Source organism: Somniosus microcephalus, chromosome 21, assembly GCF_052327205.1.
Source record: "Somniosus microcephalus isolate GS21.2 chromosome 21, FLI_Smic_1.0, whole genome shotgun sequence".
Lineage (NCBI taxonomy): Eukaryota > Metazoa > Chordata > Chondrichthyes > Squaliformes > Somniosidae > Somniosus > Somniosus microcephalus.
The window spans coordinates 35,513,649-35,534,399 of NC_141007.1; the positions used below are offsets into that span (position 1 = coordinate 35,513,649).

A 20,751-nucleotide genomic window follows, 5' to 3' on the forward strand; every position below is an offset into this window, starting at 1 on the left:
GCCCCCCCTCCCTCCCCCTCTCCCGCGCGCGCCCCCCTCCCTCCCCCCTCTCCCGCGCGCCCCCCTCCCTCCCCCCCTCTCCCGCGCGCCCCGCTCCCTCCCCCCTCTCCCGCGCGCCCCCCTCCCTCCCCCCTCTCTCCCGCGCGCCCCCCTCCCTCCCCCCTCTCCCGCGCGCCCCCCTCCCTCCCCCCTCTCCCGCGCGCCCCCCTCCCTCCCCCCTCTCCCGCGCGCCCCCCTCCCTCCCCCCCTCTCCCGCGCGCCCCCCTCCCTCCCCCCCTCTCCCGCGCGCCCCCCTCCCTCCCCCCTCTCCCGCGCGCCCCCCCTCCCTCCCCCCTCTCCCGCGCGCCCCCCTCCCTCCCCCCCTCTCCGCGCGCCCCCCTCCCTCCCCCCTCTCCCGCGCGCCCCCCTCCCTCCCCCCTCTCCGCGCGCCCCCCTCCCTCCCCCCTCTCCCGCGCGCCCCCCTCCCTCCCCCCTCTCCCGCGCGCCCCCTCCCTCCCCCCTCTCCCGCGCGCCCCCTCCCTCCCCCCTCTCCCGCGCGCCCCCCTCCTTCCCCCCCTCCTTCCCCCCCTCTCCCCGCGCGCTCCCCTCCCTCCCCCCTCTCCCGCGCTCTCCTCTCCCGCGCGCCCCCCTCCCTCCCCTCTCTCCCGCGCGCCCCCCTCCTCCCCCCCTCCTCCCCCCCTCTCCCGCGCGCCCCCCTCCTCCCCCCCTCTCCCGCGCGCCCCCCTCCCTCCCCCCTCTCCCGCGCGCCCCCCTCCCTCCCCCCTCTCCCGCGCGCCCCCTCTCCCTCCCCCCTCTCCCGCGCGCCCCCCTCCCTCCCCCCTCTCCCGCGCGCCCCCCTCTCTCCCCCCCTCTCCCGCGCGCCCCCCTCCCTCCCCCCCTCTCCCGCGCGCCCCCTCCCTCTCCCGCGCGCCCCCCTCCCTCCCCCCTCTCCCGCGCGCCCCCCCTCCCTCCCCCCTCTCCCGCGCGCCCCCCTCCCTCCCCCCTCTCCCGCGCGCCCCCTCCCTCCCCCCTCTCCCGCGCGCCCCTCCCTCCCCCCTCTCCCGCGCGACCCCCTCCCTCCCCCCTCTCCCGCGCGCCCCCTCTCCCGCGCGCCCCCCTCCCTCCCCCCTCTCCCGCGCGCCCCCCTCCCTCCCCCCTCTCCCGCGCGCCCCCCTCCCTCCCCCCTCTCCCGCGCGCCCCCCCCCTCCCCCCTCTCCCGCGCGCCCCCCTCCCCCTCTCCCGCGCGCCCCCTCTCCCGCGCGCCCCCCTCCCTCCCCCTCTCCCGCGCGCCCCCCTCCCTCCCCCTCTCCCGCGCGCCCCCCTCCCTCCCCCTCTCCCGCGCGCCCCCCTCCCTCCCCCTCTCCCGCGCGCCCCCCTCCCTCTCCCGCGCGCCCCCCTCCCTCTCCCGCGCGCCCCCCTCCCTCTCCCGCGCGCCCCCCTCCCTCTCCCGCGCGCCCCCCTCCCTCTCCCGCGCGCCCCCCTCCCTCTCCCGCGCGCCCCCCTCCCTCTCCCGCGCGCCCCCCTCCCTCTCCCGCGCGCCCCCCTCCCTCTCCCGCGCGCCCCCCTCCCTCTCCCGCGCGCCCCCCTCCCTCTCCCGCGCGCCCCCCTCCCTCTCCCGCGCGCCCCCCTCCCTCTCCCGCGCGCCCCCCTCCCTCTCCCGCGCGCCCCCTCCCTCTCCCGCGCGCCCCCCTCCCTCTCCCGCGCGCCCCCCTCCCTCTCCCCGCGCGCCCCCCTCCCTCTCCCGCGCGCCCCCCTCCCTCTCCCGCGCGCCCCCCTCCCTCTCCCGCGCGCCCCCCTCCCTCTCCCGCGCGCCCCCCTCCCTCTCCCGCGCGCCCCCCTCCCTCTCCCGCGCGCCCCCCTCCCTCTCCCGCGCGCCCCCCTCCCTCTCCCGCGCGCCCCCCTCCCTCTCCCGCGCGCCCCCCTCCCTCTCCCGCGCGCCCCCCTCCCTCTCCCGCGCGCCCCCTCCCTCTCCCGCGCGCCCCCCTCCCTCTCCCGCGCTCCCCCCTCCCTCCCCCGCGCGCCCCCCTCCCTCCCCCGCGCGCCCCCCTCCCTCCCCCCCTCTCCCGCGCGCCCCCCTCCCTCCCCCCCTCCCTCCCCCCCTCTCCCGCGCGCCCCCCCTCTCCCGCGCGCCCCACTCCCTCCCGCGCGCCCCCCCTCTCCCGCGCGCCCCCCCTCTCCCGCGCGCCCCCCTCCCTCTCTCCCGCGCGCCCCCCTCCCTCTCCCGCGCGCCCCCCTCCCTCTCCCGCGCGCCCCCTCCCTCTCCCGCGCGCCCCCCTCCCTCCCCCCTCTCCCGTGCACCCTCCCCGCGCACCCCCTCCCCCCCCCTTCCCTCCCCTACCTCCTCCTCCGTGCACTCCCCCTTCCACAAAACCAATCACCCGACTTTTCTCATCACAGATGTTGACTAACATCCAGATTATTTTTGTTGACCGTTATTCTAATGCCGACCTCCCTCCTTAAACTTGACCTCCTCTGAAACCTGGCTGTCCATGTCGTAACTCGCACCAAGTCCTGTTTGCCCATCACCCCTGTGCTTGTTGACCTACATTGGCTCCTGGTCCTGCTCCGCCTCCATTTAAAAATTCTCATCCTTGTTTTCAAATCCCTCCACGGATTCGTCCCATCTTATGTCTGTAATCTTCTCCAGTCCTACAACCCTCCGAGATCTCTGCGCTCCTCCAATTCTGGCCTTTTGCGCATCCCCGATGTGTGGCTCAGTACCATGCCACACATTCCTTGTATCTTGTACTGAACCTAGATTTCTCTCATGATCAGTTTCGAGGTTATTTCTCCAAAAGTAAGTCTCAGCAATCATACTGGCAGCTACTGTTGAAGCTTGTGAAGGTTATCTGACAGAGCCATTATTTGCACTGACCACTGGTGTGAATATTGATGGGCACTGCCAGCACAAAAAAACCCTGTCTAAATGACCTGCATACGTTTTAAGTACCATGTATATTATAAATAATGGAGACAAGGGAGAGATTTCAAGGCAATAATCTTATTTTGGGGATAGCGTGAAAATACTAAAAATTACACAGCAGGTCAGTCGGCATGTAAGAGAGAGAGAGAGAGATATGCTAATGTGTCAAGCAGTAATGTTCAACAGAAGTGGCATGGTCAGGAAGAGAAGCCTTTTGTGTTCTGTGAAGGAACTCTCCTGACCAGAACATTTCTGTTGAAGGGTTTTATTACCTTGTCTTTCTCTTTCAGATGTTGACTGATCTGTGTATTTCCAACATTTTCTATTTTATTTCAGATTCCAAGTTTAACTTTAAATATAATCTCAGGGTTTACATAGACTTGCATAGAATATACAGCACAGAAACAGGCTTATTTGGCCCAACCAATTCATGCTGCATTTATGCTCTACTTGAGCCTCCTCCCTTCTTTCCTCATCTAACTCTCCTCAGCATAACCCTCTATTCCCTTCTCCCTCATATGCGTATCTAGCTTCCCCTTAAATGCATCGATACTATTCATCTCCATTACTCCCTGTGGTAGCCAGTTCCACATTCTCACCACTCTCTGGGTAAAGAAGTTTCTTCTGAATTCCCTATTGGATTTCTTGGTGACTATCTTATACTGATGGCCTCTAGTTATGCTCTTCCCCACAAGTGGAAACACTCTGTATCCACTCTATCAAAACATTTCATAATTTTAAAGACCTCTATTACATCACGCCTCAGCCTTCTCTTTTCAAGAGAAAATAGACCCAGCCTGTTCATCCTTTTCTGAAATGTATACGCTCGCAGTTCTGGTGTCATTTTTGTAAATCTTTTTTGCGCCCTCTCTAGCGCCTTCATATACTTTTTTATATAATATGGCAATTGGAACTGTACGCAGTGCTCTAAGAGCGGTCTAACCAAGGTTCGATACAAGTTTAGCATAACTTCTCTACTTTTCAATTCTACCCCTCTAGAAGTGAACCCTAGTGCTTGGTTTGCCTTTTTTATGGCCTTATTAACCTGAGTTACTACTTTTAGTGATTTGTGTATTTATACTCCCAGATCCCTTTCCTCCTCTACTCCATTTAGATTCTTATTTTCCAAGTAATAAGTGACTTCCTTATTTTTCTTACCAAAATGTAATAGCTCACACTTATCTATTTTGAAATTTATTTGCCAATTATTTGCTCATTCTGCAAATTTATTAATGTCTCCTTGTAGTTTGTTGCAGTCTTCCTCAGTATTGACTATCACCCCCCCCCAAAAAAATTGGTGTTGTCCACAAATTTAGAAATTGTGTTCTAGATTGCAAAGTCTAAGTTGTTAATATTAATTGTGAACAACAATAATCCCAGCAATGATCGTTGTGGGACCCCACTTCCTATCTTCTGCCACTCTGAATAGCTATCCTTTACCCCTACTCTCTACTTTCTGTCTTGCAGCCAGCTAGATATCCTTTCTGCTACTTGTCCCCTGAGTCCGCATGCTCTGACCTTATCATTAGTCTATTATGTGGTAACTTTACAAAGGCCTTTTGGAAATCTAGATATATTATATCTACTCCATTACCCTTGTCTACTCTGTCTGTTACCTCTTCAAAGAATTCAGCGAGGTTGGTCAAGCAAGACTTTCCCTTTTGAAATCCATGCTGACTATTCATTATTATTTTTGGTTTCTAGTAGAGATTCCATTATTTTTCCTACCACTGATATTAAGCTGACTGGTCTGTAGTTCCCTGGGCATGTTCTATCTCTTGTATTAAATATTTGTAATAATGCCTCTGCTATCTCTTCCCTAGATTCTTTTAAAATGCGTGGATGCAATCCGTCCAGACCAAGGGTTTTCCCCTTTTCAAGCTTGATTAGTTTATTTAATATTTCTCCTCTATTTTAAATCATTTCTAATCTCATCTTCCGATGTCATGTGCACCTGATCTGTCTCCCTGGTAAATACTGAAGCAAAATAATTATTTAATATTTCTGCCATTTTGCTATAGCTGCCTGTGATTTTATCATGTCTATCCCTTAGTGGTCCTATTCCCATCCTGACTCCTATTTTTATTTATGTGCCTATAGAATATTTTACTATTTTTTATGTTCCTTGATAATTTAATTTCATAGTTCCTCTTTGTTTCCTAATTATTTTTTTTGATTTCTCTCCTAATCTCTTCGTATTCTCTCTCGTCATACTCTCCCCTGCTGTCCATGTATTTCATATACGCCTCTTTCCTTGCTCTCATTTTTTTCCCTTATGTCTTTATTCATGCATGGTGTCTCATTAGTGTTTAGTTTGTTCTTGTTTTTTTTAGCTGGACTCTGTCGAACACCGTTTTAAATGTTTCCCATTGCTGTTCTACATTATTGTTTGTTTTCATTTTATTTTCGAAGTTCTATTCTCGGCTCCTCAAAATCACCTTTTCTCCAATTTATTACCCTGGTCTTTGTCATGCTTATGTCCATCTCAATTATTATCTTAAACTATATTATATTATGGTCATTATTGCCTAGGTGTTTCCCTACTTTTGCTTCTCATATTTGCACTGGTTCATTCCCCATTACTAACTCCAGTGGTAAATCCTTCCTTATTGGGCTTCTTGCATACTGGATTGGAAAGGAGTCCTATACACTTAGTAGGAACTCCATTTTCTTATCCCTGTGACCTACCTCTTCTGGCCAATTAATTTCAGGGGAAGTTGAAATCTCCCATGATTATTATTCTATGTTTTTTTACTCATTTCCATATTTCTTCCACCACCTCTCTTCCACTATTAGGTGGTCTGTAGACTACTCCCTGTTAGTGTGATTGTTCCTTTATTATCTTTTATCTCTATCCACATGGATTCTATTTCTGCCTTATTGATGGCTGTGTCACTCTTCTGCTGCCATTATGTTATCTCTAATAAGTACAGCTATTCCACCTCCCCTTTTTCCCTCTCTTCTAAATATTTTATACCCTGCAATGTTTAATTCTTAGTTATCATTTTTCTGTAGCCATGTCTCAATAATCCCTACTATATCTGGTTCCTCACAACGTATTATTGCCTCCAGTTCCCCTTATTATGGACACTGTGCGTTGTTGTATAGACCGTTTAACTCATTTTTAATAGCAGTACCTCTCACTTTATTTTTAACTATCTTTTTACACTCCTGTTCTATAACTCTATTTATTCCCTGGCCAATGTCCTCCCTTAGTTTAGTCTGTTTTATGCTCTCCTTTCCTGTTTTGTTTATATTTAAGCTTGTTTCATTTCTTGCAGATCTCTCCCCCTGTCTTTTGAGTTTAAAGGTTTGTACGATATAAGGCACCAGAACAAATTTTGAGTGCAGTGATTCTATAGCTGTGACTTGAAACCAGCAATGGCGTTAGAGCATTTGCATAATTCCATGATAAATTATGCGCAATAAGTATCGACATTTTAAAAATTCTGTGTTTTTTTGCTGCCTTTTTTGCACTGGAGGAGGCTGTTATTTGTTCCATATCCTCAGCATGTGATGATATTTATAGCTGGGCATTAGCATTTTACGGCTGGTTTATACTGCACTCTTTGAGAACAAAACCAATGCAATATGACCTTTTGGTGGTGGCTTCACACCCCAGATGCATTGGTACATTCTCCTAGATTGATGCGCACCCAAAATACTTTGCATCAAAGCAAAAGTGGCAGTATAGATGACATTATAACAGGTTTGAATGTTATCTGCAGTGTAAATAATAAGGAAATGGAACCTCTTGCAGTCCTGACACAGAATTCTGTTTATAAATTGTATTGCCTACTTACAAATTTATTGCTATTGTTTTGGTGACAACTACTAAACATCATTGAAGTATTATAGAATCATAGAAATTTATGGCACAGAAGGAGGCCATTTGGCCCATTGTGTCTGTGCCGGCCGAAAAAGAGCTATCCGGCCTAATCCCACTTTCCAGCTCTTGGTCTGTAGCCCTGTAGGTTACGGCACTTCAAGTGCATATCCAAGTACTTTTTAAATGCGATGAGGGTTTCTGCCTCTACCACCCTTTCAGGCAGTGAGTTCCAGACCCCTACCACCCTCTGGGTGAAAAAAGTTCTCCTCAACTCCCCTCGAATCCTTCTACCAATTACTTTAAATCTATGCCCCCCGTTTATTGACCTCTCTGCTAAGGGAAATAGGTCCTTCCTGTCCACCCTATCTCAGCCCCTCATAATTTTTTACACCTCAATTAAGTCTCCCCTCAGCCTCCTCTGTTCCAAAGAAAACAACGCCAGCCTATTCAATCTTACCTCATAGCTAAAATTCTCCAGTCCTGGCAACATCCCCGTAAATCTCCTCTGCACCCTCTCTAGTGTGATCACATCTTTCCTGTAATGTGGTGACCAGAACTGTACACAGTACTCTAGCTGTGGCCTAACTAGTGTTTTATACAGTTCAAGCATAACCTCCCTGCTCTTATTCTATGTCACGGCTAATAAAGGCAAGCATTCCATAGGCCTTCTTAACCACCTTAATTACCTGTCCTGCTACCTTCAGGGATCTGTGGACATACACTCCAAGGTCCCTCTCTTCCTTTACACTTCTCAGTATTCTACCATTTATTGTGTATTCCCTTGCCTTGTTTTCCCTTCCCAAATGCATTACCTCACAATTCTCTGGGTTGAATTCCATTTGCCACTTGTCTGCCCACCTGACCAGTCCATTGACATCTTCCTGCAGTCTACAGCTTTCTTCCTCACTATCAACCACACGGCCAATGTTTGTATCATCTGCAAACTTCATCATACCCCCGACATTGAAGTCTAAATCATTGATCTATATCACAAAAATGAGTTTTCTTTCCTGGGAGTGTTGCAGTCACTCCAAAATTCCATGAACTACAGCAGGTTATTTCCTACTTACCAGGGATAGTAAATAAAGACCTGCACTTTTTTATTGTAAGCTCATCCCAAAATCATAGAGATTTGCCATTTTTACTGTCTTTTCCGCACCTGTCACAAACTAACAGTGACATGGTGAGCATTATGTCAGCAGTGTGTTGGGCATGATGACATCAGACAAGCTAACATACCAGTGCTGATTTACCCCAAATGGTGGACTTAGGGATACAGGGTGAGGAGTTCTGAGATTTGAAAAAAAAGTATAGATCTTACTGCAGTAACAGCGACGTTTCTGAATTGTGGATGGAATCTGCTACCAATTCATTATAATCAAACTGTTAGTTACAAAAGATTGCTGCTTTAAAATTTGAGAGCAAAACTGATCTGATTTGTACCTTGTTTACATTCAAAATCTTCAAACTATACTGGACATTTAAAATTGACATAATTTTCTTTGACCAGGAATAGTTTGTCACTTTTCTTTTCAATTGCCGATGGATACTGATCGGGTATTTCCAGCATTTTCTGCTTTAATTTCAGATCACCACTTTTTCGTTTTGTCTTTACTTTTCCATTTGTGCTTTTAACAACTTCTTGCAAGCTTGGCACTTTGTTCACTAATGCAGTGGAAGTGGATCTAGCTCATATCATTAGTTAGTAAGTAGTCAAAAGCAGCTACAGACAGTGTCACAAAATGTACTATATAAACCTAATATTTGAGGCTGTTTTGATCTCATTGTGCCAGATTTGCCACGGAAATTGTTACTTGTATTTAACATGAGGTATACCTATGGATGTGCACTGTTCGTGTCAGAGTTGGGGCACTAGTCATGTGGCATGGATGGGACAGCTACACTTTTTACGTCATACTTGTATATGAGAATCTATACCTTCTCTCAGACTGTGAATATTACACTATAACTGAGGGGAGTGCTTTGCCACATTCAGTACACCTATCTAACTGTCAGTGTCTAATAAGAAACTTGCAGTGTAGTGATTGGTGATTTAAGGATGTTTGTCTGCAAACCTAATGACCTAGAAATTGCGGTCGGAGGTGTATCTCCGGGGTACGCCTCTGACCTGCGAAACATTTACGAATTTACCTCCAGGTGCCTAGGCTGCGAAGAGTTGCGGTCTCGGGCCTCCAGGTGGACGGCAGCTTAAAGGCCCACGGATCCCAGTGATGCAGGTGGTTCGGAAGCGCCCCTGAGATCACGTGGGCCCGCTCCTCCATTGCAATCATTTACGAAGGGAATCCCCTAATGATAGGCAATGGAATCCCCAAATAATTATACAATGTACAGAATTCTAATAATTATAAATGTACTGAACTGCAAATTTATTCATTGCACCAACCTCACTAAAAATTTAATTTTTTGAGAAATCATTTTAAACAGCCACTAAATGCATAAACTCAATTAAAGTGTCTGTGCATAATTTGGGATTTTTAAATGTTTTGTTTAAGCCTTATATATATCCTTACGCTGATTTTACCAGCCGTAAGAGTTGCATGGGCAGTTGTTGGGCAAATAGCTCAACTCTGCACCAGCAATACTCATTTTTCAGACGGTTCGGATGATCTGTCAAGACAAGTTCCGCGGAAATCCAGAAGTTGCGGGGCCTTTCAAACGGATTACGACAGCGTACTCTGAGAGTATGCCGTCACGGAGACTGCAATTTCAGGTCCAATGCCTGATCTTCATTACACTTGTTTAGGAGTGCAGTTTGTTTGGTAAATATTTTTGTTGTGATTTTATGTTGTCAGTAACTATCATAAATAAAACCAACCTAGTTGGATGTGTGACACATTAAACAAACACTGCTATAGTTTGTCAGACCACAAAAATATTTAGAAATTTTCAAATGATGTGAAATATTGAAACTGTTCATTACCATGTCTCTTCAGATGCTTCGAACTACATGAAATAAACAATAATTATCAAAATAAACTGTTGCTTTTGTATGCGCTTTGTTTTTCAAGCATTCATTAGAAGTGGAATTAAAGCAGCTTTTTTATTTACTCATTGCTTGTAGTCAGGACATCAGTTTTATGATGAGTTGATTTTTTTTCATTAAAAGTTTAACTCTTTAGCCAGACTCCCTGGAATTGACTGTAATGAATGGCAAAGGTAATCTAGCTAAACCTTAGAATGATTTCCAGTTAAAAACATCATTTTCAAAAATTCTTTTTGCATTTCACTACGCTCGTTTATCAGTGATTTCTTAACCTGTACTTCCAGAAAGTTCTTTATTGGTTTTCTTTCCTGTATTTCCTACGTGAACTGCTTGTCCCTGTACAGCTTTTGAGAACCTGAGTGATGGTCTCCTTTCCATAAACTCCATCGGTTTAGCTCTATGATCGAGGTTCAAACTCCACTCCAGAACCTGAGCATAATCTAAGGCAGATATTGCAGCACAGCACGGAGTGAAAGCTGCATTGCTGGAGGTGCCATCTTTTGGCTGAGAGTTAAACTACGGCCCTGTCAGCTTGTTCAGGTGAACATAAACGATCCCAAGGCACTATTTGAAAAAGAGCAGGTGGTTCATCCAGTGTCAATATTCCTCCCTCAACCAACACCTCCAATAATAGGTTAACTGGTCATTCATCTCTCTTGCTGTTTGTGTGACCTTGCTGTTTGTATATTGCCTGTTGCATTTGGCCCCATAACAATGATTTCAAAAGTCCTTCATTGGTTGTGAAGCACTTTGAGATTTGCTGAGGATGTGATAAAATGCTGTATAAATGCAACTTAATTGTTCATCCTCTGAGATGAACTGGCTTGTGATGGCTTTGTGTTGCATCCAGTGAATTTACAAGGCAAATTTAATTAGCAGACAGCTATGAAAGAAGAAAGGCTTGTATTTATATTGCACCTTTCACGACCTTGGGACACCCCAAAGCGCTTTACAGCCAATGAACTACTTTTGAAGTGTAGTCTCTGCTGTTATGTAGGAAATGCGGCAGCCAATGTGCGCACAGTAAGGTCCCACAAATGTGATAATGACCAGGTGATCTCTCAGCGCTGAGGCTCAAAGTCACACAGATCTGGGAAAAACTGCTGCAAGGCCAGCATTGTAACTGTTCGCGACAAAATTGTTTTCTACTTGATACTAATGTCTGGATATTGCATAACCAAACATATTTTGCCCACTAATACATTTTTCTTTCTTGTTCTAGTCATAATGGAGAAATACCAGGAACAACCTCATCTGCTGGACCCACATTTGGGTAAGACCATATATGTTTGAAGGGACTACACTCTATTCTTCTAGTCTGTGGATAAGGAAAAGATACTATATAAGTAATATATTCCACATAAAGTACTTGAACTCCAGCATAAACAAACAACCTTTCTATTTGCCTTATGTACTGGCACAGGCGCAATTGGCAAAATGGCTTTTTCTGTGCTTTAAAATTATATAATTCTGTGTTGTCATAGTGACAGAACAATTCACAAGTATTTGCTGTAAAATTCTTTTGCGGTGACTAGCTTCTTAGACATGCAATTGTGGCCAAAAATTATGCTGGGAGGCGTACCTCCGGAGTATGCCTCCGACCCACAAAAGAATTACGAACCTACCTGCTGGCGGCGAGGCTGTGAAAACCTGTGTTCTCCAGCCTCGAGGCGGAGGGCTGCGTAATGCCCACAGATCCCAGGGGCGCAGGTGGTGTGAAAGCGTACCTGGGATCACATGGGCCTGGTCCTCCAGTCACAAAGCAGAATTTCATTTTAATCAATTCCGAAGGGAATCCCGTAATGAGATGTAATGGAATCCCGAAATCTGATCGAATTACAATTTACAGAATTGGAATCGTATTCCCAATTACCTTCATTCCACCAACCTCAATAAAAATGTAATTTTTTGATGATATCAGACATTAAAACAGTAATCCGGGCCAATATTTGCATAAACTCTTTTGATGCAGTGTATGTGCATAATTTATGATATGCGCCTGTTTGCATCAACCGTAACATTTCCGTGCGCAATTGCTGGCCAGTCGGTTGTCAAATATTCCAAATCTGCGCCAGCGATTGCTTTATCATGGCCCGTTTGGTATGGATGAGAGTATGCCACCATACCGACTGCAAAATCCGGGCCATTAGCTTTAAATTGTCTTTAACTTCGAATCTTACAGCACAGAAGGAGGCCATTCGGCCTGTCGTGCCTGTGCTGTTTTTTTGAAAGAGCTGTCCAATTTAGTTCCACACCCCAGCTTTTCCCCCCTAACCCTGCAAATTTGTCCTCTGCAAGTACATGTCCAATTGTCTTTTGATAGTTTCTATGGAATCTGCTTCCACCACTCTTTCAGGTAGTGCATTCCAGATCTTAACAACCCTCTGGGGGAAAAATACCTCCTCATTTCTGCTCTAGTTCTTTTGCCAGTTATTTTACTCCTGGCTGTGGTTTGGTGTGTGTAGAATATGTAATGTTGAAGTTTGTGATATCTATTAATATTTCACTGAGGATGGCTCCTAAGCATTAAAGTCACAAATGGACCATATAGATGATGTTGACTAATTAGATACATATTAGATACATATTTTCCGATCGGAGGCTTCCTGCGTGCGGAGGCCTCCAATCTGGAAAAAATCTACGGACTTACCTGAGGGCTCCCGAGGTGCGTATAGTTCTGATCCTGGGCCTCTCCAACTCCAAGTACACAGGGCCCTCGTATCCCAGAGGCGCAGGCAGTTCGCAAGCGTCCCTGGGATCACGTGGGCCATGGGGAGCCAATAGGAGAAGGGAATCTCCCTTCATACACTTGACAGATAGACCTGTCACACATATGAATGGAGATCACCCCAAAAACACTGTAAAACATTAAATACATTTTTTTTTTAAATCACATTTTTGAAATGTGTTGAAATTACAATAAATTGTATTTTAAAACAAAAATTTAATTTTTGGAAAAAAATAATTAAAGTTCTTTACAGAACTAAAAATAAACTTGGCTTTTTTAAAATGATAAATGAGTGAATTTTTTAAATTACTTTTTTTCAAATCTTATGCTGGTAAAAGCAGGCCTTACGCGTAAGATTTCTAAGTGTTTTCTGCGGGCGGAGGTTCTGCAGAAAGCGGAACTCTCCACCTGCAGAGGCCCTTCTCCAGGGCAGGTGTCCGATCTGTCAGAGCATTCTTGACTGATTGGAAATGCCGGTTTTCAGCGCATGTGCTTGGCATGCCTGAAACTGGCATTTCCGATGTCCCTACGGGTGTGTACACAGCCCGTACACACCCATAGGCATCGGAATGTACGGCCCATAGGGTTTATATTATAGCTAGCAGTATGATACAGTAAATATCTGAGTGAGAGCGGCTCACAAATGACAAAAGTTTATATTTATCATATTTTATTGGTGGCCATGATCATGAATTATCATGAATATTAATATTAGTTTGCTTTGTGACCTGCAACCTACCTGTCCAGCAATCCATGTCTGCCATCTTGGAGTCTCCTGAGCAAGCTAGCATAAATCTGCTGATCTGTTTTCCCACACCAAGTTTACATTTCCAGTTTTGTTACTTGCTTTAATTTAACCCTGAAAATCTTTGTGCAAAACACAGTCCTACTGCTGACACTTTCTGCTGGTTGCTTCAACTCCATGCTGAATGAAGGGTGTTGTACGCTCATATATCTTTTGTTCCACACAGTCACTTGAATGTATTCCTGTACCCCTGCAATCTTCTAGTATATCTCAGTCTTTTGCTACCACTTACTAGATTTTCAGTTTAAACTTCTATTCTTCTGCCAAATCTGGCTGTTTCGATTTCCATGACATTTGTATCACTGTGAAGAAGGAAGGGTGGGTTTTTTTTAAAACTGGAAATTATCTTGAATAAATATTGTACTAGGACACAATTTTAATCCCTTTCGAATACCACCATCATTGAATCAACTTGTATTAAAACAGTGAAGACTTTGTACATTGGCCTGGAATTTGCGGTGGGTAATGACAGGGAACTGTCAGCATTTGCCTTCATTACCCCTCTGAAACTAACCGCAACTTCAGGATTGAGCGGCGCTGCGCTGTGGAACTTCTCCTCCCTCCTCTCTTCTCTCCCTGCCCCCCCCCCCCCCCCCCAACAACCCATAGCCAGCAATCAGTGAAACTGACAGAAACATGGCTTTTCCGCAGTAATATCCCTGTTAAATACCCCATTAAATGTTAAGCCTTCTTGGATCAGGTGCAACTGGGATTTTAACAGTGTATATTGACTGGTAACAAATGTTCTGGCCCTGAAAAAATAATTTTTATATTTGTGCAGTGTCAAATTTCTCCATTATGCTAAAAATTACAATTTTTAAAAATGTTAAAATTTGTTTAAAGTTTGGTCATGATATTTCAGCTTCTACCTTATCTTCATGTGAAAGTCCCAATTGTTATTTCACTCTCTGTAACATTTTTAAAAAGTCCGGATAAAAGCAGCTTCTCGTTTCCTGCCTGAGAATTCTTCAATGTGATTCGCTGCTTAGACAGCTTGTTGACGTCACTGCAGTATCATACTAGAAATCCCATGACAGAGCGCTGCAATCAATTGAACGTCGAAAAAGGCAAACGTCTTGCCAGCATTCTTCAGGGCTTGCTTTGCTTTGCTGCTGACTGCAAATTAGGGGCCAATAACCTTGGCCGCTTGCTTATTCGTGTTTATGAATACTCTGAGCCACAAAGTTCTCCATCATTGTTGTCAGTTCTACTGTATGATTGGCCATTAGGGACTGCAGTTAGATGGGGCAAGCATTTCCCAGAGATCAAACTGCTTGCTCGCTATTGTTTGATACTGCAGCTCGTGAACCATATGAAAACTCTCTAAACCTCCCTAGTTCAGTCCTGCAATACTGGATGGTGGGAGTAATGCACTGAGCTACAGATGGAACAAAAATGCTTTTCGACATAATTTTGTCTGCCAGTTACTAAATAAAGTAAGACTTTTTATACCATAATGTCACAGACGCTCTTCACATTCAAATCCTTTTTAATTTTACTTGCTTAACCCTTAGATGTTGCCTGTTTCAGGAAAATGATGTTTCCCTGGACCAATTGGTTCTGTTGTTTTCACTTAATGTATTGTGGCACTCTATAGGCATATAAATAGTAAAATGGTAGTAAGAGGAGGGGTGGGGCCGTTTAGGGACCAAAAGGGAGACCTATGCATGGAGGCAGAGGGGATGGCTGAGGTACTAAACGAGTACTTTGCACCAAGGAAGAGGATGCTGCCATAGACATAGTGAAGGAGGAGGTAGTAGAGACACTTGATAGGATAAAGAAGAGGTATTAGAAAGGCTGGCTGTACTTAAAGTAGATAAATCACCAAGAGCGGATGGGATACATCCTAGGATGTTGAGGGAACTGAAGGCAGAAATTGCGGTGGTACTGGCCATAATATTCCAATCCTCCATAGGTACGGGGCTGGTGCCAGAGGACTGGAGAATTGCAAATGTTACACCATTGTTCAAAAAAGGGTGTAAAGATAAACCCAGCAATTACAGGCCAGACAGTTTAACCTCGGTAGTGGGGAAACTTTTAGGAACAGTAATCAGGGACAAAATGAACAGTCACTTGGATAGGTGTGGATTAATTAAGGAAAGCCAGCATGGATTTGTTAAAGGCAAATCGTGTTTAACCAACTTGATTGAGTTTTTTTATGAGGTAACAGAGAGGGTTGATGAGGGTAATGCAGTTGACGTAGTGTATATGGATTTCCAAAAGGCATTCGACAAAGTACCACATAATAGGCTTACCAGCAAAATTGAAGCCCATAGAATAAAAGGGACAGTGACAGCATGGATACGAAATTGGTTAAGTGACAGGAAACAGAGAGTAGTGGTGAACGGTTGTTTTTCGGACTGGAGGAAGGTATACAGTGGGGTTCCCCAGGGGTCAGTTCTAGGACCACTGCTTTTCTTGATGTATATTAATGACTTGGACGTGGGTGTACAGGGCACAATTTCAAAATTTGCAGATGACACAAAACTGGGAAGTATAGTGAACAGTGAGGAGGAGAGCGATAGACTTCAGGAAGACATAGACAGGCTGGTGAAATGGGTGGACACGTGGCAGATGAAATTTAACGCAGAAAAGTGTGAAGTGGTACATTTTGGTAGAAAGAATGGGGAGAGGACGTATAAACTAAATGGTACAATCCTAAAGGTGGTGCACGAACAGAGATACCTGGGGGTATGTGTGCACAAATCGTTGAAGTTGGCAGGGCAGGTTGAGAAAGCAGTTAAAAAGACTTACGGGATCCTGGGCTTCATAAATAGAGGTATAGAGTACAAAAGTGTGGAAATTATGATGAACCTGTATAAAACACTAGTTCGGCCCCAGTACTGTGTCCAATTCTGGGCACCACACTTTAGGAAGGATGTGAAGGCCTTGGAGAGGGTGCTGAAAAGATTTACGAGAATGATTCCAGGAATGAGGGACTTCAGTTATGTGGATAGACTGGAGAAGCTGGTGGTGTTCTCCTTGGAGCAGAGAAGATTGAGAGGAGATTTGATAGAGGTGTTCAAAATCATAAGGGGTCTGGACAGAGTAGATAGAGAGAAACTGTTCCCATTGGCAGAAGGGTTGAGAACCAGAGGACACAGATTTAAGGTGATTGGCAAAAGAACCAAAGGCGACATAAGAAAAAACGTTGTTACGCAGCGAGTGGTTATGATCTGGAATGCACTGCCTGAAAGGGTGGTGGAGGCAGACTCAACCTTATCTTTCAAAAGGAAGTTGGATAAGTATCTGAAGGGAAAAAAAATTGCAGGGCTACGGGGAAAGGGTGCGGGAGTGGGACTAGCTGAGCGTCGACATGGGCCGTCTTCCGTGCTGTAACCATTCTATGATTCTAAGTAAATAGTATATTAGTAAATAAAAATACTCGAGCAGGAATTGCTGAATTATTGTAATAATGATCTAAAATGGCTAAATGAAATACATAAAACACAATTCTACATGAAAATAAAAAAGAAACAACTTTGCCTACGTTGACCCTGTTGTTCCTATTTTCCTTTTGTTCTCTTCCTGTCCTTTTTAATTCACCATTTTGCTTTTCTATCTATTTTAACTCTACTTTACCTGTTCTAACTTTTTATTCCTTTATCTTTTTATATTAAGTGTTTTTCATGCCCTATGGTAGTGCTATTTTGAGGACTTTTTTTTTTGTAAAAAGAGAAAGGTTTGCAGTCTGAAAACTAGCTTTAAGGCTGTTCTTCCAGTTAGTAAAAAGCTTTGTTGACGAAGATTGACATTACCATATCATAGGTGCAACCAGGCTAATATTAGATGTGAAAATCACATAAACTCATCAGTGGTGCCTGGAGGGTTAAACTCAATCAACCTCCATTTATTCTCAACTTTTTAGTTGATCTGGACAGAAAATTGTTTAATTTGATTTCTAATTCTCCTCTCCTGTGTTTTTCTAAGAATATAAGAAGAAATTGGAGCAGGAGTAGGCCATTCGGCCCTTCGAGCCAGCTCCGCCATTCAATAAGATCATGGCTGATCTTCTACCTCAGCTCCACCTTCCCGCCCGTTCTCCATATCCCTCGATTCCCTTGGTATCCAAAAATCTATTGATCTCAGTCTTGAATCTACTCTGTCCATGAATACTAACTTACCATCTTAAGATCTTAAAGCTCCACTTGGATTTAGGACATACCACATTAGTGTTCTCTCATGATGCATTACATGTATTTAGAAAACGGGTAAAACTATTTACTGATCTGAATATGTTTGGAAGATGGTCTCTCTGGTTTGAAATGACTGAGTGTAGAATCAAAAGATGACATTCTGAATGTCCCTTGAGGCTGTGTGAATGCAGTCATAATGGATGTAATGTTACTATCTGTCTTCCTTTATAGCTGACTTGGTTGAAACTATCTCAGGATGCAGATGGTTGAAAATTCACTTTTTTGGATTGTCAATTCTTGCTTTATGTCTTGGGAAAGCTTTGCTTTAGCAGGAATCTGTTTTATGATGATATAAAGGATTTCTTGCTACCTTTGTTGTGATGGATCTCTCTCTTTATAATTTTATTTTTTAACTACTTCTAGAATGGATGCTGAATATGCTGCTGGACATAGTGCGCAATGAGCATTCTCCTTCATCTCTTGTTCATCTTGCATTCAAATTCCTCTATCTCATCACAAAGGTACTCTGCGTAAAATATGTACTTGAAGGTTTATTGAGAAATCCTATTATTGCACAGATCAAATATTGTAAGATTAAAATATTGCATGCGAAGCATGATAACTAGTTTAGATAGTTGCTGTTCATCAATTCAGTCTGTTGAGTGAAGGGCCTGATTTCTGTTTTCAGTGTTTTAGCAAGATAACCTAATTAACTGGAATCCAGCTTCATTCTGGATGTGATCGTCATAAAAGGAGCATCTTAGTTAGCTTATAATTTATTTTGTAGTCAGCCTAGCTAGAACTTGGGGAAAATGTGACCTAAATTACTAGCGGAGCTATTCTAAATATATCATCTAAAATTCGATAGTTAAGTAGCCAGAATTGTCGCCAGGTTTTATTGTTCCATGTCTTACATTAGCTTCTCTAGGGCCAATCTTCTGAGTAGAAAAAATGAAGAATTTCAGTAACACCACAAGGTTTGTTTAAAAAAAACTAGTGTGCAGCATACGGTGTAGAAATGCTTCAAACAAACTTTTTTAATTTATTTATTTTTTACTGACTTGATCCTTGGTACTGTCTCCTCAGTAAGTTGCACATTTATTTGGCAGTGTAGCTGGTACGTCACAGATAAGTCCATGTTACATCACACAAATGATTGTAAAATGTCATAAGATATGGTTCAGACTTTGGAAACGTAGATGTTAAATCTGCATGGAATAAGAATATAAACTAGTTCAATTATTTTGGTATTTTGTGTTTATAGTTTTGACCAGGTTGGCATTTGATTGACATTTGTTTTTAATTCACCAACAAAGTCTAAATTAGCTTCTTCTATTTGCTGAAGTTTATTACCATTTGTTTTCCTGTCTGTAAATACAGGAAACTTTTGTTTAACTGGAGGTTAAAAGTCCGGAAAGCTCTATCTACCGGCAAAATTCAGGAGCCGTTTCCTATAAGTTTTTTTACTTCTCGTTGCTTTTATTTCCCAGTCAGGCTCTGCAAGGTCTAGCTGAAGCTGTTGCTTAGCTACAGAGACGCTTTTAAGCTGCAGCCGACTGTTTTGAAGACAGGGTTTGTTGATTCACACGGAGCTGAAAAGCTCCGTATGTTTTAACATTAGCGCTGGTTTATACGGCAGTTTTGATGGTACGGCACCAGCTCGGTCCCGTCAGTGCCGGATACCAGAAAGTTTCCTGTATGTATTACTTAACAGACTGATGTTCAGAATAACACGTTTTTACCATTGCAGATGCGTGGCTACAAATATTTTTTGAGATTGTTCCCTCACGAAGTGGTGGATTTGCAGCCAGTGTTGAATCTACTCACTCAGCAAGACCCAAACGAATGTGATGTAAGTAGAGTGTGACAATTCAGGATTGGTTTGGACTATTTTTCCACAGAAAGGATTTGGATAAACAAATTACTTTTTATGTGAAAAACACAAAGAAAATACTGCAGATGCTGGAAATCTGAAATAAAAACAGAAATGTGAGTTTTTTTTAAAGCAAGTGTGTATTCTTAGGTGTTGAACGAAAAAGGGGCACCCAAATTATGGGTGGTTAATATGCTAAACAGAAGTTGTTTTTCACAGCAAATAAACAATGAATTGTTTGTTAGCTTGTCTGGGTAATTAGAAAACACCTCTCGTCCACTGTGTAGGAAACCCCTTCAAGCTCTGCCTAAATCTGAAGTGGAGTTAGGGAGAGAGAGACACAACAACAAAATGGAAATAGGATGCTGCACAGACAGACAATCAGCAAATGGCAGTGACAGACAGGAGTGCAGGGAGAGAAGTGTTGCACTGGATTGCAGGACAGAATGCCGAGGAGTTAGTCTGTTTAAATCAGCTGAAGTGGGGTAGTGTGGTGTGTTCATTATTTTTGTTCTTATGTGGAGATAAGTTGTATCGAGTGAACTAAGTGAAACCGATCATGACTCTTGCTCTGTACATTCAGCTGACTGTGGAATAAAGCAGCTTAACAATTCAAACCAAGCCTCGCCTCATATAGTCTTAACTCAGTCCAGCTTCAGAGAGATTGAAGAAATGTGTGCAAAAGACGCATAACCAGATCAAAATCACTGGGGCCTTCATTGTTATACCCCGCCGCCCCAGGCCCCGCTATCATACAAGTAGATGCAGGGCAGTGTGAGGCAACTCCCTTAAAAGTAATATGCACAGATACCTTATGGGAGTGACTGGCGTCATTGAACCCGAGATGGTATCTATGGAATTAGAACATAAGAGCATAACAAACGTGCACCAACTTGTGTAACATTAGTGAGTGATAAGTCGTGAAACCAGGTCCATCTGTAATGTTCAGGGTGTCTCAGATTTTTTCACGGCCAGTGTGTCTATCGTCAAACTTGCAAAATGCCAAGTTTATACGATCCCTCTGGAGCTGCCAACCTTAAAATCAACCTGGAGCTCAGCTGTTTGAACATGCTCATGTGTGCAGAGGCTGCTGACTGGATGCATATTGTCTCAGGCCTTCAACTCTAGATGGTCTGCTCTTTGTTTTGGGGCAAGTGGTTTTGGTTGGTTGTCTTGGGTCTGTGGGGGGTCAGGTGGCTGGAGTCATGGGGAAATCCTTGGGGGAGCAGTAAGATGGCAGGTAAACTGATTGATTGAGCTGTGCAGTGCCAGCTCATCTTGTGTGCACATGTAATGGGGTGAATGCTGCTGGAGAGGACTTTGGTGGGTGAGTGGGGAAAGGCAGAGCAATCGGCAGTGTAGAGTAATTTGGAGACTCTTACTTTCTGCTATTTCCTATTGTTTGCCATTGGGGCATGGATCCCTTCATTATAGTACATAATCGGGGGACCTCTGTATGGAAAAATAAGGTTAA

General features: G+C 45.1%; 1 protein-coding gene across 1 annotated transcript in view; it reads left to right on the forward strand.

Annotated features, from left to right (window-relative positions):
* The window catches only part of tbcd (tubulin folding cofactor D), a 354,778-nt gene that overhangs the window by 6,167 nt on the left and 327,860 nt on the right, over nucleotides 1–20,751 (forward strand). Inside the window, exons 2-4 of the mRNA XM_085963427.1 lie at nucleotides 10,958–11,008; nucleotides 17,828–17,925; nucleotides 19,155–19,256. Coding sequence (XP_085819553.1) covers nucleotides 10,958–11,008; nucleotides 17,828–17,925; nucleotides 19,155–19,256 — 251 coding nt within the window. The remainder of the gene's footprint in view (nucleotides 1–10,957; nucleotides 11,009–17,827; nucleotides 17,926–19,154; nucleotides 19,257–20,751) is intronic.